Source organism: Populus trichocarpa, chromosome 7 (genome assembly GCF_000002775.5).
Source record: "Populus trichocarpa isolate Nisqually-1 chromosome 7, P.trichocarpa_v4.1, whole genome shotgun sequence".
In the NCBI taxonomy this organism is placed as follows: Eukaryota; Viridiplantae; Streptophyta; class Magnoliopsida; order Malpighiales; family Salicaceae; genus Populus; species Populus trichocarpa.
This window is the reverse complement of record NC_037291.2, coordinates 8,978,781-8,997,402: the sequence shown is the minus strand read 5'-3', so window position 1 is coordinate 8,997,402 and position 18,622 is coordinate 8,978,781. Positions and strand designations below refer to the sequence as shown.

At 31.7% G+C, this 18,622-nt stretch overlaps 2 protein-coding genes across 2 annotated transcripts; one reads left to right on the top strand and one right to left on the bottom strand.

Moving 5' to 3' along the window:
• Positions 1–950: 950 nt before the first annotated feature.
• LOC7456324 (thiosulfate/3-mercaptopyruvate sulfurtransferase 1, mitochondrial) lies at positions 951–11,158 on the bottom strand. Its single transcript, XM_002310634.4, has 12 exons — positions 10,895–11,158; positions 10,079–10,252; positions 9,452–9,511; positions 9,166–9,228; positions 8,780–8,904; positions 8,516–8,678; positions 8,073–8,132; positions 2,805–2,863; positions 2,138–2,219; positions 1,968–2,031; positions 1,497–1,564; positions 951–1,298 (listed from the first exon to the last, which is right to left on the bottom strand). The coding sequence occupies exons 1-12, from the start codon at positions 10,997–10,999 to the stop codon at positions 1,203–1,205; spliced, it is 1,119 nt and encodes a 372-aa protein (XP_002310670.4). The 5' UTR covers positions 11,000–11,158; the 3' UTR covers positions 951–1,202.
• A 561-nt stretch (positions 11,159–11,719) lies between these two features.
• Positions 11,720–13,204, top strand: LOC112324920 (uncharacterized). The gene is made up of 3 exons (XM_052454688.1): positions 11,720–11,993; positions 12,225–12,387; positions 12,601–13,204. Exons 1-3 carry the CDS (start codon positions 11,813–11,815, stop codon positions 13,097–13,099), a joined length of 843 nt encoding a protein of 280 aa, XP_052310648.1. The 5' UTR covers positions 11,720–11,812; the 3' UTR covers positions 13,100–13,204.
• The last annotated feature ends 5,418 nt before the right edge of the window (positions 13,205–18,622 follow it).

Here is an 18,622-nt window from a genome sequence, read left to right as displayed (position 1 = left end):
ATACCAAGCACACTTAAATGGCTCTAAAAAAAAGCTTTTCAGGTAGCTCTTCCGGGTTTAGAGAAAAAAGACAAAGAATAGTGTCAGGTGATATGTCGTCTGACACTATTTTTTGTATAACACACTACAGTAGAATAAATATGATAATAAGAAAAGTAAATGTCATATTTTTATTCTCAATATGTCAAACAATATGGATATTTCTAAAACCTTCAATGTTTCTGGCATTATTCTTATATAATGATGAGCAGTTATATCTAGATTTAAATGTTTACTCGAAGTAGAGTCTTTTGTAAGTGGAAAGGACTAATATAAAATATCTAGTAAATATATTTATAGGCTAAAAGGACAAAGAAAATACTTAAAAAGTGTAAACATGTCAAATGATCATTCTAACAGAAACAAATATAATTTTAAATTTGATCATTAAACAATGCCTAAATTTTATCAAAGTATTCTGAAGATCAACTCACTATAACCAACCAAGGTTGGAAAAGTCTCTATAGATCTAAAAGATGTTATTTTTTATTTTTATCATTTTTTATTATTTAATTTAATACAAATTTATTTAATTTCAACCACTATTTAAACAATTTATACTTAATTTTTAAAATATATTATTATTATTAAATTCTAAAGTTATAAAAACAGTTTTCTCTACGGTCAGAGGTTTATAACAGCAAACCTAGCGTTTTAAATACCCTTATTTTCTAGATTTTGTTATAAATTGCAACATATTTGTCATTAAACGTGCTTGCAATGCCATATTATTTGAAAGTTGAAAGTTTTATATGAGATAGATGATTCTGGTACCCTACAAATACTCGCTATATTATATAGAGAGAGCATTCCATGGATTGGTAATAGTGCTTTTGGGTTTTTCGAAAGAAAATTACAGCTAGCTAGCTATTAACATGTATTAAATGTAGTGATATAAATCGGACTAGTCATAGTTTAATTAGAAGAGAGAGGGATTGATTTAAAATCAATTTCTCCTTCAGAACTCTTTTTTTTCTATTCTTATTTTGATGCCAATGTTTTGGAGCACGAAATGCAAATTACAACTTCAAAATTGACAAGAAAAAAAAATGCAACTCTTATATCCAACTGTTTTAGGCACATCTTTCATCACAATCTGAGTATTTAACAGGAAAACTTCACGCCATGCATGTGGCTGCTGACATCTGATACATTAGTAAGATTTATGAAGAGTCAACAGGTGTTTCAGGATTAGCTCCCCATTCAGTCCAAGATCCATCATAGACTGCAACATCTGACTTTCCAAGTCGATGGAGACCCTGAAAGACATGAGCCGGAGTCATTTGCACTTTAACAAGATCGGACTATATTTATGCCAACAATTTTCCCGGAAATGCAAAACAAGAATCAAGAATTTGAGCTTCGTGGTTTTCCACTCACTAGGTTCAACATCGCATAGTGGAAAAACTTTCATGAAATTTTTCAGGATGGATTGTAATAAATAGAAGGATAAATACCAGAGCAAGAATGCAAGCAGTTACGCCAGTCCCGCATGAAGTAACAACAGGGCTTTTCAAAGAGATGCCTGTATAAAACTGTGTCAGATCCCCTAAACCTTGAGCAGATTAGCAAACAGAAATATACTCTAGGAGCATAATGTAAGATAATGACTAGATAGTAAAGCTGAATGCTGACAGCTAAAGTACAGTTTTTCCATCATGTCTTATTATAAAGGCAGAAATCAGAAAACTCTGACAAATAACAATTATGTTTTCGTTTCTTTAATCACTTTTTTTCTTAGAAACCTAACAAACCTCCATTCGATCAACTAAAAAGAAAAACACCAATCCATGAAAAAAAACAAAAAAACCATTTCACATTCTGAGATATGGACTTCATCTAAATGTGCAATGCCGATATGTATGGTCATGATCTCTGGAACTAATGTTTTTAGGCAGGCACCCAGAAACATAAAGGTTCTTCCTTACCTTCTTGATCAAATCGTTTTTTAAGCTCATCTGCTGGTAAGAGTGTCTGTGAAGAATCTAACAGCTGCAAAAAACAAACACGCTAATGAAGAAAAAGGAAAATAGAGAGAACCACCTGTCAGCTTAAAAAATAATCATTAGTTTAAGAACACTGTAAGTCTATCTATTACTTGCGCAAATGGAATGCACTTGCTGCCAGGAACATGGCCACTTTTTATTCCCTTTCGAGGTTCTGGAGCAGCGCCATCAAACCTGCAAGAAGAGCATATGTCCTTGATCAAAATCGTATCTTCAATAAACAATCCTAGATCACATTGATAGGAAGAGTCGAATGTTGATATTTGAAGTAAAAGTAGAGATTGCAGTTTAAAGTTGGTAAGATATAGTTAGATGATTTAATTTAAGTTAGCAGATTGAATGGAAGGGGGAGTCTGGAAAGTTGAGCCTTATAAAGAGACAAAGGCTGTGATGGCTGTTAGGCTACATAACTGACATGAATCACCAGATCCGATTACGTACCAGAGTTTAAAGTGTAGGGAAGTTGAAAGCGCGTTAACAAGTAAGATAATATTTAAAACCCTACTTGAAACTTTATCATACACTTTAATCAATGAAAATTAGTGATGGTTTTTTGCTATTTATACTTTCCTACTAATCTACAAAGTCCAAACTAAGAGAATAGCTAAACGTCAAATGCATCATTCAATAACATTTCCAGGGAACGCCATTGATTATAAAGAAGATTCGGAATAATTATTCTACTAAGATAACAATATTGCATTCGCAATATGAAAACCATTTATCATTAATACAATTAAACAAAATCACTGAACATACCTGGCCTTTGAACGAGCATCTACGTGTTGATGAGTCCTGTCTTCAATATTACTTTTAACCTGAAAATTGGCCCAGAGAAAGCATGTAGTGCAGATTCATTCATGTTTTGAGGACTACGTAAGTCAAGCAGATAACTAAATTTTGCCGATTGCTGACATATTAGATGGTTACAGAAACTAAAAGTTTATCCATGGCCACACCAAATAAGACACCAGCTAAAATACGCACAAACTTGTCAACCTTTTTACTCCAAGGAATGGAAGAATGAATGCAAGACTTATCAAGGAGAAACTCCATTATAATTTCGAATTTGTTTCAGTGTTGTCCTGATGTCAAGCTGATACTTGTTTATATCATTACAAACAAATGTTAATTTAATTTCACAAATAACTCAATGTTTGATTCCAGTACCCACAAAAAATTCACAAGTGCTAGCAGAATTGACAGCTCAATATGTGCCATCTTATTTAGTCTAGCTAATACAGAAATATATATATTGTATATAGGCATATAATTGATAGGCTTTATTCTTAACTTGATGACTGATTTTCAGCCTTGTAATGTGCGATGGTCTCTATAAAAGGAAGGCAACCCTCACAAGAACAGGTATTCAGACCAAAACCTTCTTTAGCATGGAATCAAAACCCCAAATTCTCTTCATAGCATTCTCTCGGCTTGGCTGAATTTATTTATTTCTGGTTCCTTGTTTCTTTTCTGGTACTTTTCTGTGGGTAGCGACAGAAAGCAGAACTTCAATATTTTTTTTTTGGTATTGGCAGAAGTGGTTCTCTGGTTTGGAGGTTTAGTTTTTTATTGTGGAGTTCTTAGCTGTCTCTTGGTTCTCAATTGTCTCTTGGTTTCTCGATGGTGTGGTGCTTATTTAGTTTAGAGTTTCAGTCGTCTTTGGTTTGGTGGCTATCGGCAGGTCTTGTAGCTATGATGATTTTTTTCTATCAATTTTTTGTGGTTATTATGTCAGGAGAAAATTCTATTGTTCGATTTACTAGCAAGAATTAAGCTAGATAGGAATTCCAAATATATATGTTTGTGGAAGGGAAGGAGTTATGGGGTCATTTGGATTGGTCTTCTACAGCTCCCATTGATCCCAAGGAACTTAATTCATGGGAAAGTAGGGATGCCAAAAATGCTACCTGGCTACTAAGTTTTGTTGAACCTCATATAGTCAACAATATTCATGGGTTCACTACTGCTAAGACGATGTTAGATTACCTTTGACGAATTTATTATCAAGATAATTCTGCTCGAAAGTTTCAATTGGAATTAGACATCAGAAACTATTGAGCTATTTTATTCTAGTTTTATTAATTTATAACATGATTATTTTGGATTGGTGCATTCCCAGGTTCCCAAAGCAACTTTAGCAACACTATAAGCGGTTCAATCTGAGAGCCAATAGGATCAATTCTTGAAGCTATGACCTGAGATTGAAAGTGTACGAGCTATGTTGATCAATCACCAACATGTCCCATCTTTGGATGTTTGCTTGGGTGGACTCTTGTGTGAAGAACATCTTGCCTCACAGCTTGGCCTTGCTCAAAATGCTTGCAGTTCTGAGAAGGTTAATATGGCCTACGCTACTCAAGGAAGATGACGATCCAGATCTCCGCCACAGTGTTATAGTTGCAAGGAAATTAGACACATCGCAAAATTTTGCAGCTAGAAATTATGCTATTATTGCAAGGTCATATAATTAAGGATTGTCATGTCCGCCCTCAGAACTGATCTCATATTGTTGTTCAGTCCACTTTTTTGCCTACATATTTTGTACAACCCATTGTTCTGGGTTCTTCTTCCAACATTACTCCCAAACATTTTCAACAAATGATTATTTCCACCATTTCTGCTCTTGGTCTCCAAGGTAAGAAACATCTTCTTACTTCTCCTTGGTTAATTGACTTTGTGGCTTCTAATCACATGATTGGCAATCTGGCAGCTTTACATGATGTTCGTAACTATGATGGTAAGCAGCATATGCAGATCGCCAATGGCAATACTCTTCCTATGATCGGAAATATGGGGTCTTCATTTACTAATGCTTTTTGAGTATCCTGATTTATCTGCCAATCTCATTTCAGTTAGAAAATTAGTAGAAGAAAATTGTTCTCTTCATATTGATCATTCTAGTTGCAATTGCGTGCAGGATCAAGCGTCGGGATAGGAGATAGCAAAAAGAGCTTAAAATGGGATGTCTTTTTCCTCTTTAGTCATTTTTCATTCCTCATTCAATTTATGTTGGTTGTTCTACTATTACTAATAATAATTGCCAATTTTGGCATAACAAATGGGGTCATTCCAACTTTGTAATCCTGACACATTTTATGAAACATGGTTATTTGAAAAATAAAAATAATTTTTCTTTCCTGGTAAACTTGGCAAAAGCAAATCTTTACCTTTTCCTTTGTAGGGTAGTTGCACTTCTACATGTTTTGAAATTATTCATTTTGTTGCCTGGGATACAAGTCATGTTCCTTCTCATGCTCAATACAGGTATTTTGTGACATTTATTGACAATAATAGTCGTTTCATGTGGGTCTATTTCCTTTGTTCTAAAGCTAATGTGCTCTTAACCTTCCAAACTTTTGTTGCCTATGTAGAAGCCCAATTTTCTACCTAAATTAAGATCTTATGCTCAGATTTTGGAGGAAAATACATGCCTCATGTTTTTCAATCTTTTCTCTAACAAAAGGGTATTTTCTCTCAACATTCATGTCCTTATACCCCTCAACAAAATAGTACCACTGAGAATCATAATCGCATTTGTTAGATATACATTGATGCTTGAGTCTTATGTTCCTTCTAGATTTTGATTAGAAGCCTTATCAACGATTGTATATTTGATTAATCATTTGTCTTTTCCTACTTTGCATCTTGATCTCCATATTATCGTTTGTTTGATGTTCCTCCTGATTATAATTCTCTGCATGCTTTTGATAGCGTTTGTTTTGTTCACTAACCAACCAATAAACATCACAAGATTAAGTTCAATGTGCTTTTCTTGGCTATAGTAACTTTCATAAAGGGTTTATATGTTATGATGCAGAGGCTAACAAGCTTCATATTTCATGCAATGTGATTTTTTTTAAAATAAATATTTTTTTTTGTCTCGTCCTAATTTTGTGTCTTCCTTTATTTCGCTTCCTCTTTTTGAACATGTCTAGTACTCCTCGTTTTAAGTCAGGTATTGTGCATCAGCAGCGTCGCCCGCTGCCTCTTCCTTCCTCTAAACTGCCACTAATCCTGCATTACATGCGCGCTGCCGATCTACTAGGGTTTCCTAGCCCTCAGATTGGTATGATTTTTCTTCTTTCACTCTCTAGGCTACTCTTGATAATACTTATGTATCGTTTGAAGCAAGCACCACGAGCATGGTTTGAGAAGTTTCGTACTACTCTACTGCATCTCGCTTTCACTCAAAGTCAATATTTTTTCGCAAGACTACCCTTGGGATCGTTATACTTCTTGTGTATGTTGATGATATTGTGATCACTGGATCTGATCTCTAATTAATTGATTAGCTCCAACAGCGCCTCAAATCTTCCTTTCATATGAAAGATCTTGGTCCTCTGCAGTATTTTTTTAGACTTGAGGTTCAACCTTGTTCGAAGAGCACGCTCTTACATCAGCATAAGTATACCCAAGAACTTCTTTCTTTAGCTGGCTTTCAAGACAATAATTCGGTTCTTACTCCTATAGAGGTAAATTTGAAGTTACATAAGGTGAATGGTGATCCCTTATCTGATCCTTCAATGTATTGACAACCAGTAGGCAGTTTGAACTATTTGACCTCAACTTGATATCTTGTTTTTTGTTTAGCAAATCAATCAATTTATGCAAGCTTTGTGCCAGACACATTTGGTTGTTGTTTGTCGTCTTCTTCAATATCTCAAAGGGACATCTTGTTACAACTTGTTCTTCCCTTCAGGGAATTCTTTACAGTTAAGAGGGCTTCAATGATGCCGACAGGGTTAGTTGTGTGGATACTCATCGTTTTGTTATGGGTTGGTGTATGTTCCTTGGCGATGCTCTCATTTCTTAAAAGAGTAAGAAGCAGGTTCATGTCTCAAAGTCATCCACTGAGTCTAAATATCGAACTATATTGTCTAACTGTTTTGAAATTGTATGGCTTCACAAGTTGTTAGTGTTCCATAGCTTACTCTTACTCCACTTCATGTTGATAATACCATGCTATTTAGATTGCTGCCAATCTCATTTTTCATCAGCGCACCAAACATATTAAAGTGAATTGTCATTCAATTCGTGAAGCCTTGGCTTGTCAGAAGATTACTCTTCCACACATTTCCACTGAATACCAAACCGCTAATGTTTTCACTAAGGCTCTCTCTCATCCTCACCATCAGTACCTGATTGACAAATTGATGCTTCTCGATCACTCAAAATTGATTTGAGGGGGGTTATTAGTAGAATTGACAACTCGATATGCACTACCTAATTTAGTCTAGCTATATATAGTATATAGGTATATAATTGATAGGCTTTATTCTTAACTTGTATAGTCTGATGAAATGGCTGGTTTTCAGCAATGTAATGTGCGACAGTCTCTATATAAAGAAAGCAACTTTAACAAGGAGAGGTATTCAGACCAAAACCCTCTGACAACAAGCAATGTCATAGGATGTCATGTTACCACTACACGGTGAGAATGATTTGCGGTACATTATCATCAAATTCAAGTTCACCCTTTTCTTTTGAGAGAACTTAATTATAAACCACTTAATTTCAATACCCAAATTTAAGATCTTTTAACGTAAAGCTCAAAACAGTTTGATAAAAATAATTTAAAGTTGTCAGTGAATTTCAATTAAACTAGAAAATTCATGTTGATATCACTGCTAACTAAAAGAATAAACTTGTTATGTTAGGGATTACCATCAGTTTTATCATCACCATCAAAGGCTAAGAGCTGCCTCTCCCTATTTACTTTAGAAGATTATTGCCAAAATTGTTAATTCATCAATTTACTCCACAAGTCACACATGCATGAATTAAGTTTTATCTATGGCATTCTCAAAAGAGCCTACAAATGTAAAACGAATATCAACCACTCTTCAAGTCAATGGTCTAATGTAGTTGTTATATCAAATTGCCAATGCCAAAGCTACATGATCATATCCAGCCATTCAATATAATGTACATATATTGCTTATAAGGTCACTAATGAGTGATTAAAAAAATGTATCTTTGTAATTTTGTCATTAGAACATAAGCAACTGAAAAATAGTAACCAACCTGCTCAAGTGTCCAGACAAGATGTGGCTGAAACTTTGTTTGATATGTGATTGGTCCTACCTGTCATAAAAACATACAGTCAATTAGAGTTTATCATAACATGATTGAAAATTAGAACAAACCATATATGCTATTAATTATAAATAACAAATTTGAAAATTAGAACAAATCATATGTGCTATTAATTATAAATTGCAAATAGACCATGCAGGATATAGAAACATATATATTCACGCATGCAGATACATTTATCCATATGCATGATTGTTCAACAGAGCATTTCTTGATATTCTCAGTTTTCTAATTATTAAAAAAAAAAAACAAGGATGGAAAAGCTACATAAGCAATTTGAAAATACCTTGTTCATGCCATGTTTTATCATACTATTATTTATTAAAAATATAATGCATGCACATATGGATATATATGAGTAACGAACTTACTGTCTGGCCCTGATATACTTTCTCTATTGCCTCACTGGCAGCACTAGCTTTCAAGATAGCATCACCAGAAGCACTAGACTCAACATCATATCCTGAAGCGCGCCATCTTGGCAGACCTCCATCTAGCACCCAGACCTTTTCATGCCCAAAGACTCGAAACATCCTTGTCATTTAATCAAAATTATGTTAGAATGGACAACTAACCATAAAAGTAGTACTTAGATTCCACAAAACTACAGCACATTATCAAACCCCACAACTTACCACCAAACACGAGCAGCACTAAAGATACCTTTCCCATCATAAACCACCAATCCATCTTTATTCTCAATACCAAGAGCAGAAACAGCAGCTGCAAAAGCTTCCTCTGATGGCAACATGTGTGGCAACTGATACAAGTAATTGTTCTTACAAGATAAGCAAAGGGATAAAATGGAAAAGGTACAATCAATAATTAAAATAATAAACTATAGAATATCACCTGTGAAGTAAACAAGATGAACTATAACAGGGGTGGTTCTTGTAAATGGACAAAATACAATGCATTCTTAAAGATGATTCAAATGATAAAAAAGGGGAAAAGAAGCATTAGCAATTCTAGGCCCAAACTATAAATATTTGTAACAAATAATAAAGAGAGGGCATCTTACATTTGTAGTTTGATCTGCTATTCCATCTACATCAAAGAACAGGGCACCAGGAATGTGAGCAACCTGTAAGGAGCAAGTTTAGTAGACCAGGTTATTCATTGAAGGAAAATAAATGAGATAACATCAATATCTTGAAGAATGAAAGAAGAAAAACAGCATATTTTCAGTGGAATATAAAAGAATATTTATGAAATTCTAACCTAAAATTAATTATTAAGATCAGTTTAGATTGTCAATAAAATAGTCAAATTAAAACAAATTCAAAACTAAATCATAGTCATCACACCTGATACTCTTGAATTGGATTCCTCTGCTCATCAGGCATGTACCAGGATGCATCCAACACCTGAATATAACAATGTATGACAGAATGATGTGTGACCATGTTTAGGATGTAAAAAAATCAATTAAAATGTATTCAAATGTATTAGACTACAATAAAATATTCCATGAGATGAACAGAAACCATAGACTGATAATTACATAGCATGACCAGTTTAGAGAGATGAAGGGTGTAATTTCTTTTGATAACTCAAGTGTGAAATTTATTAATGCAGGCATCAAGGAACATTTCCTATTTACATAAACTTAAAAAAAAATTAAATTAAGATCATGATGCTTTTTCTTTTGCTTCTTCATTGAATGTAGGCAAAAATTGTTTGCTATTAGCCAAAAATGAGGTTTTAATCCTAAGACTCTCAAAGAGACAACAATGGAATCATTTTTAGCATTCTTTCCACAAAACAAAAAATATTGTCATACAACTACATTCATCTTTTGGGTGCACAGAATAGTCTTACATATGTGTGAGAAATTCAAATGAAAAAACAATTCTTCTGATGAAATGAAATGCATGACCTACTTCTTATAAATTTGATGAGAAGCTTTTCTATAAAAAAGAACTAGCAGGTACCTTCATGTCAGGCTCCCGGAGGTTCGCATGGAGCCAATCAACAGAGACAACAGGTTCGTTCAAAGATAAAGATTGCGTCGAGAAATTAGCTCTTGTCCCAACTACACAACGAACCCACTGAGATGGCTTATATGATGTATGGATGGGGTCAGCTCTTTTCTGAAATGTTCTCCCCTGAAAGTAATGTGAAACAAAAGAAAAACACATTAAAGTTCGGTCAGTATGCTCCAAGTAATCAGCAATAATGCAAATGCAATAAAACAAATATCAAGCTAGGTACTTTTACCAAGTGCACAAAAAATTACACAGCACAATACACCTAACAGGTAAAGAATCCCATGACAATAACAAAGCACAATTCTTTTCAGAATAGCAGAGATTAAAAATTCATTTAGACCTTCACTATGCAGCAAAAAAAAATTGAAAAAAAAATACAGTGTTTAGAAAAACTAAAACAATTATATAACTACAGTTGATAACAATGCTTGAATTTTAGCACGCTTAAGACTTAAAATCAGTTCATATATTCAACACTAATAGATTGAAGGTTTCTCATCTTGATACACAAATAAAATTCCACACAAGTAATTCAAGCTTAATAATCATAATAAAGTCACAAAATTTACCCAAACCAATCACTAAAACTGCTGATATACAATTCAAAAACCCTACTTCTCACCACTAAATCGACAACCCATTATCCAGAATCAATCAACAACTCAACACTACCACCAATTCGAAAGCAGAAAAAAAACCAGATAAATAATCATAGAATTAAGCAAAACCCAGGTACTTAAACAACAGATAGTCACTCACAGGGAAGAGAGAAGTAAAGATTTGTGGGGTTTTATGGGAAAGAGAAAAAGAGGAGTGAATCAAGCGATGACCCAATAGACTCTTTGTTAAAATAGTTGACGCCATTTACTCAGAGACACATGGATTGAAGCTCTTTTTCTGGGGTTGTCAGATTCTACAAAGAAAGCGAAGCCAAAAAGGAGTGCTCAGTTTTGTCTGTTTACTGTGTTGTTTTGTCGATTGGATGATGCTTAGATATCACTCACAGGTCACGGCTACTTTATTACTGCTCGTAATAAGTGTTCTGTTATAGCATCTATAATGTAAAAAGCTAAATTAAAAAATTAAAGAATAATATAAATATATCTTTTTTGATTATATACATTTCAATGATAAAAAGCTATTTAAAAAAGCCATTTATATTTTAATATATTTTATATTAAATTTATTTTTATATAATTATATAACTAATTTAGATATTTTATATATAATATAATTATGATGTTATTAATTATATAATTAATATGAGTAATTTATAAAAATAAACTAAAATTTAATGAAATAATATGAAAGTTAAAAGATATAATTTAAAATTAAACTTAAAATTTATTTATATGAATATTTTTAATTTTATTTTTATATGTTACTGTTAAAAATTTAATTTTTTAAAAGTAAATTCAAATTCAAACTTTGAAAAAAACCATCAATATTTTAAATTTTGATTTCAATTTTTTTTTAAAAAATTCATGCTTTAAAAAAATGACCGCCACCATTTTAAATTTTAAAATTTCAAATTTTGAAAAAATGACCGCCAACATTCTAAGATTTCAAAATTTGAAAAAATAATCCATCTATAAATATTCTCATATACCTTAACATTTTTTCTCATCATTCCATTGTTTTCTCTCCAATCAAAAATATATTTCATTAAAATTCATCATGAATCATTCTAATTTTAATTTTTATGATGCTTTTGATTTTGATGATGATACTCCTATATTGGCTTTTCAAGTTGCTGCTGCTGTGGTTGCTGAAGAAGAATCGAATAATCAAGGGCGGAGAACAGGGTATCGTGGCTCTATTCTTGGCCACAATATTGTCAATCGTAATAGAAAGGAAGGTGAGTTAAGGTTATATAATGATTATTTTGCTGAAAATCCTAAATTCACTGAAACTCAATTTCGAAGAAGATTTAGGATGAGTCGTCGTCTTTTTCTTCGGATCACAAATGCAGTGGAAGCTCATAATCCATATTTCAAACAAAGGACAGATGCTCTTGGTGTTCTTGGTTTATCTTGTCTTCAAAAGGTAACTGCAGCTCATAGGATACTTGCATATGCTATTCTTGTAGATCTTACTGATGAATATCTTCAAATTGGAGAAAGCACTGCGATAGAAAGTCTTAGAGCTTTCGTCAAAGCAATTGTAGAAGTTTTTGGTGATTGGTATCTAAGGGCACCAAACGAGGCCGATATTTGTCGATTATTATCAATTGGAGAGCAGCGTGGATTTCCAGGGATGTTAGGGAGCATTGATTGTATGCATTGGAAATGAGAGAAATGCCCAATTGCATGGCATGGGATGTATACTGGTCATTGTCGTGAACCAACTATAATTCTAGAGGCGGTGGCTTCACAAGATCTTTGGATATGGCATGCCTTTTTTGGAATGCCTGGATCATTAAATGATATTAATGTTCTTGATCGGTCACCTATCTTCGCTGCACTTGCTGAAGGTCGTACTGCTCCTGTCAATTATACAATTAATGGGCATGAATATACAATGGGATACTATTTAGCAGATGGGATTTATCCTAATTGGTCAACTTTTGTTAAGACAATCCCAAGGCCATTAGGAGCAAAGAGAAAATATTTTGCAAGTAAGCAAGAGTCTGCAAGAAAGGATGTAGAGCGGGCATTTGGAGTGCTCCAATCTCGTTTTGCAATTGTACGTGGACCTGTTCGATACTGGGATGAAGAAACGCTTGCAAATATTATGAAAGCTTGCATAATAATGCATAATATGATTATTGAAGATGAAGGAGCAATGAACCTTGGATTTGACCATGAACGTGAAGTCAATTCCTTTATATCAGTGTCACATGGTGAAATACCAGAACTACATGATTTTCTTCAAACTCATAATCGAATCAGGGATAGAGCAACTAGCTCTCAACTACAAGAAGATTTGGTTGAACATTTATGGGAACAATATGGTAACGAGTAGAATTATTAGCTTTGAACTTCTTATGTCATCATAATTTTCAAGTTTTTTATGTTTTTTTTTCATTATGGTTGTTGTCTTTTAAGTTAATTAATCTTACTTATTGTTGTTTTTCATTATGGTTGTTATCTTTTAAGTTAATTAATCCTACTTATTGTTGTTAAGTGTTAGAAGAACTTCAAAAAAGTATTATGAATTGATACCACTTTTATAACAATATATTTAAAATAACCAATAAATTTTTAAATATTTAATTAAAAATACATTACATTAAACAATAAATAAATCTAGTTAATTAAAAATACATTACATTAAACAATAAATAAATCTAGTTAATTAAAAATTAAAACCCCTCTTTTGCATAATTTCTAACTTTCTATTTTGAAAATACGCTGCAGAAATTGGATCCAAATTAGAAATATCCATTTTCATAATTTGTTCTTCTTTCTCAATCATGTCCAATTCTTGTTTCTCTTGACTTTGTTGAATCATCATAGCTTGTTGCTCTAACATAATTTTTCTGTCTTGTTTCTTCTGATCCTCAATTTCAACTAGAGTATCCCTGAATTGTTGTAAGAGATTTGTTGCAGTTGTCTCCCAACTTTATCTTTTCCTTGTTTACGTTTAAGTCGTTTCTTTGCAGCCTTCTGACCAATTGGTCTATCTTGATAAATCAACGGTTCACTGTCTTCTCCTAAACTAACAGAATCAGGGGTAGATGGAGCTGATGAAGTCGAACTTACATTGACATGACTTTTTTGTTTCTTGTTTGACCTTTGATGTTGACTTGCACGCTCAAATTGCCATTTGGGTTCTTTTCTTAAGATAACCCAACAATGTTCTAGTTGAAATCGTTTGTCAACGCAAGAAGCATACATTTGTCGAGCATCAGTAATCTGGTAAGTAAAAAATTAGAGAAATTAAATAATGTTAAAATATATGTTAAACAATTTAACATGAAAACGAATAATAAAATTACCCTTGATTCTTCGGTCATTCCACTTTGCTGACGATTTTCAATTTGAGTAACAAATCCAACAAATTTACCGACTTCTCTATTTATTTCTTGCCATCTATTTGAGATGCTTATTTGGGAACGATTACTCAAGTTTCCTCCATTCTCAACAAAGTAAGCATGTACTCGAGCCCAGAACTGTTTTGTTTGTTGTTCAACTCCTGTAATTGGATCTTTGCTTGTATTTAGCCATGCAGAGACAAGTAAACAATCTTCCTCTGGTGAGAAGTTTTTACTTCTTTGTGATTTTTTTCTTGTATGGACATTCAAATTCGAGTATGTTAAGTCATCAATTAATTGATTAGAATCACTTGGTTGAGAGAGAATATCTTCTGACTCACTCATAAGAAAGTTGGTGAAAGAGCTTGGAAAATTTGAATTCATCTACATTAAAAAAAACCTCAAGTTAAAACCTTATAAGAAAGTATAAAAGAAGCACACATTCAATGTTTAGCAATTTTATAGTTTACATACATGTGAATTAATAACAAGCATTGCATCCTACTTGTTCTAACATTACAATTTGACTATTTTTTGGAACTAAGAGAGGATTAATATACTGGTTTAATTGCATTTTCAACAAGACAAAATATAATTAACCTCAAATTAAAACAAACAACCAAAAATAAATTTTAAATATGTCACTCTATATTTTTATCAATATCAGCTACCATTATTACTTCCTCTTAATTTTGTCAAAGATAACAACATAAATAAAAAATTGTTTTCCTTAACCCATATCAAAAACATAAAATAACAAAGAAATAAAAATCATCACAAATATCGAATTAACAACAAAAAATCTACAAAATCAAGAGATATTAAAGAGTAAATATAAAAAGCTTTTAAATAAACATACCTTTTAATTTCAGCTAATTAACACAACTGATGTTATTAATTAATCAGAGAATAATTGATTCTTGTTTTTCTAAATTTGAGAGAAGAGTGAATTTTTCTAAATTTGAGAGAAGAGTGAGGCACAATACAAGATTTTAAAAAAAAACAAGTTTTTTCCTTCCTTTTAAAGAAAAAATAAATACTGTTGCCAACGGCTATAAAAATAGCCGTTGGCAACGTTAACTTAAATTTACCTCTTCTACAGGAACCTGTAGAAATGCCTCTACTTAAATTAAAAAGCCATTTTGGCTTCTTTGATGGCTGCTCCGTTGGAATAACTTAATAAAGATCCTAAAGGCAAAAGTACATGTTTTTGGATTTAGCTCTCCATTTGCATCTCCGGTTGGAGATGCTCTTAGTAAGTGTTTTTGGAATTGTACTTAGCAGTTATATTTAAATTGTTTTTTAATAAATATATTAAAATATATTTTTTAAAAAATTATTTTTAATATCAAAACAATTTAAAAACATAAAAAATAATTTTCAACAAAAACAATTTAAAATTTAAAAGAACGCGGTACCAAAAAAACCCTAAAATATACAAAGAATATATGTGTATATATAATTTAAAATATTAATTTAATATATATAATTTAAATTTAAATTTTAAGATAAATTAACTTTAATTATATAATATAAATACAATATCAAGTATCTAAGTATAATTTTAAAATTTAAAATATTTCTAAATAATTAATACTCATGACTAAAAAAAACTTTAACTTTAAATAATTCAACATAAACAAAGTACCAAAATATTGATGAAGTAAAATGTTGTAGTTAAAAAAAAACATAAATCAAGCATCATCTCCACCATTAACTTAAAAATAAGGATCTTAATCTTGTAGTGGTATGTTAGAAAAGTCATCAATAAGACATTCCAATAAATAAACATTTCCACTAAGCTCATCCTCATTATCAAAATGGATATGTTCATCATCTAAAGTCAAAGCAGAAAATGTATCTCAGTAGCCTCCCAACTTATATTCTCTCCATAAAAAGGCTTTGTTCTTTACAAATTCACTCATTTAATAGGTTAATGTTATCAAAGCTAACAAAATCTAAAACATGTTTTGTTTGGATTAAATTTTTATAAAGTACAAACATGAAATAAAACAATATGAATATAAACCATATAAATTAGCGATAAATTTATTTTTTAAAAATAATATAAATGTTAATGAAAATAGTAATAATCATTTCCAATATTATTATTAATATGATAATATTGATATTTAATTTTGTTGAATTCTCAAATTGTAACGAACAAAGACCAAATCACTTAGTCTTTTGTGCTCCAGCCTATTTTGTCTTTTAGAACGGATGAATTCAAATATACTCTAATTTCTCTCACACCTAATTGCACTACAACACTAACTAAAAACTTGGATTCCAAACTTTTGAAGTTTTGGAGTATCATTGACATGTTGCTTCCCATGTAACTAATTAAAATAAAAGTTCAATAAATTAGATATTATAGATACAAAACAATATATATGTTTAAAAAATATAAGCAATAAAAGTTAGTGCCCAGATTTAACTTCTCCTTTTGACAAATAGCTAAGGACATACTAAAATCATTAGTTGCTTTCTTATATTCTTCAAGTTAGCCACTAATTGCATCTTGAGTGTCACAATTAGGGATCAATCTAGTAATTGTGCTGAGCAAACCTCAAGTAACCTCCTTTTGTTTTGGGAAATAAGGCCTAAAATAGATTCTAGGATTAAAAAAACAACTTGTTGCATGTGATGGACTATGGAGTTACTTATTCCATCTAGCATCAATTACCTAGATATATAGTCCATATTGAAATACTTTATTTTTCAACTTTGTCTTGATGGTTTCTTTTGCTTTATTCATTGCCTCATATACATAATTCATTGTTGGTTTTTCTTCACTATCTACTAATTAAAGAACTCACACCAAAGGCTCAATAATTTTGATTATATGTTCACATTGAGGCCAAAAGTCTTTATCTTGCAAAGTTATAACAACTATTTCCTTTCCAACTTTACTTTTACCATAACTTAATTCTACCCATTTCATGCAAGTAAACATTTGTTGAAGCTCTTTCTTAAACTTAAATAAACATTGGATACTTAAAAAATGAGTAGCAAACCTCATAATGCCAGGACGATATAGATCATTTTCATTAGTAAAGTTTTTCCTCATCAAAGCTAAAACCCTTGCATAATTATATATAAATTTGGTTATGTTTCTTGCCTTCTTAATGATTTCATAAATCATTAGAGAGTATTTGGATTAGAAATATTTTATAACATCAAATTAAGGTAATGGGCAACATAAAAAGACCAAAAGAAAGTGTTATACCTTTGCTGTAAAACATTGAATGAGACTAATTGTCACTAATGAATTTGATAATATTTTCTAGTCCCACTTCTTTGACAACTTCAGGAAATATTTTAAACAATATCTCTTTATCTTTTTGAAGATATGAAGTGTCAACTGACTTGAAAAATATGGTGCATCTTGAAAAATAAGCTAGGAAATTCATAATTGGTATATTCCTCTTATTTGACCACATATCCACCATAATATAGCATCTATAAAGTTTTCTAATTAGCCTTGATTCCCAAGAGATATTCATGGACATCATGAATTGAGCCTTTTAAAAACGGTCCCCTTAAATCATGATATGATGGTCCTTTAAAACCAGATCTCATTGATGTTATGGCATTTATCATTGGTTGATAATAGTATGATTTAACACTATTAAATGGTACATTAATATTATACCACCATCTTGTCATAGCCTTACTTGCATTATTACATTTTTATTGTTAGGTTGTGAATTCGGTATAATTTGTTGAGCTAATAATGTTAGCTTTTGTTTGGTTGCACTTGTGTCTTGCATTGTCACTCTCTTATTTGCTTGGGAACCAGTATTACTTGAAGTAGAATTTGCATTATCATCCTCTTTGACTTCATTATTGGAAAGTGATTGAGAATTTTTAATATTAGTTCAAAGTCTTTTTCCTTTCTCTTTTTTTGTTATCAAGTCTTCAACCAACTGTTTCATTTTCCATTTCACACCTAGAGAGAATTTTTTACAAGATTCAACTTGGCGTTTAACACCATTAAGGTGATACTTTAGACTAGTAATACCACCATCATTGATCTTCTTGCTACAATGAACATATATAGTTGAATTTTTTGCACCAACAACCACCTGCCCATAAACCCATCTGGATCATCTAATCTTGCATAAGCAAAAGCCATAAAAGTAACATCATTTGATAAGTTTTCAGCCATGTGATTTGATTTGAAGAAAAAGATAAAACAAAATTAATTGCAACTATTACATTAATATGTATTACAACTTTTGAACTAAAATGAATTATTTAAACCAATACTTGCAAAAAATATAAATGTTAAGTCTAAAAGACAATTTTACTTCTGAAATAAAAATAAAAGGTGGGCTCCAAAAAGACAACATGGGAAATGGAATCCAAATATCAAACTTAAGAACAATCAAAGTCTATATTATTGAAATAGGCATTAAGTGATTCATCTACAAAGGAAGTAACTTGAAACTTATGGTCCAGGCAATTTTTGTTAATTAGATCATTTATATGACAAATGGATTATAATA

What these genes read in the sequence shown, in the direction of transcription:
- LOC7456324 (XM_002310634.4), bottom strand. Translation starts at nt 10,999, where the DNA reads ATGGCGTCAACTATTTTAACAAAGAGTCTATTGGGTCATCGCTTGATT. An exon ending in TCTTTACTTCTCTCTTCCCT is followed by an intron (nt 10,253 to 10,894) that starts GTGAGTGACTAT and finishes CATTACTTTCAG; the next exon opens with GGGAGAACATTTCAGAAAAG. An exon ending in AAGTATATCAGGGCCAGACA is followed by an intron (nt 8,133 to 8,515) that starts GTAAGTTCGTTA and finishes TTTTTATGACAG; the next exon opens with GTAGGACCAATCACATATCA.
- LOC112324920 (XM_052454688.1), top strand. Translation starts at nt 11,813, where the DNA reads ATGAATCATTCTAATTTTAATTTTTATGATGCTTTTGATTTTGATGAT. An exon ending in CAATCGTAATAGAAAGGAAG is followed by an intron (nt 11,994 to 12,224) that starts GTGAGTTAAGGT and finishes CTATTCTTGTAG; the next exon opens with ATCTTACTGATGAATATCTT. An exon ending in GGAGAGCAGCGTGGATTTCC is followed by an intron (nt 12,388 to 12,600) that starts AGGGATGTTAGG and finishes CTTCGCTGCACT; the next exon opens with TGCTGAAGGTCGTACTGCTC.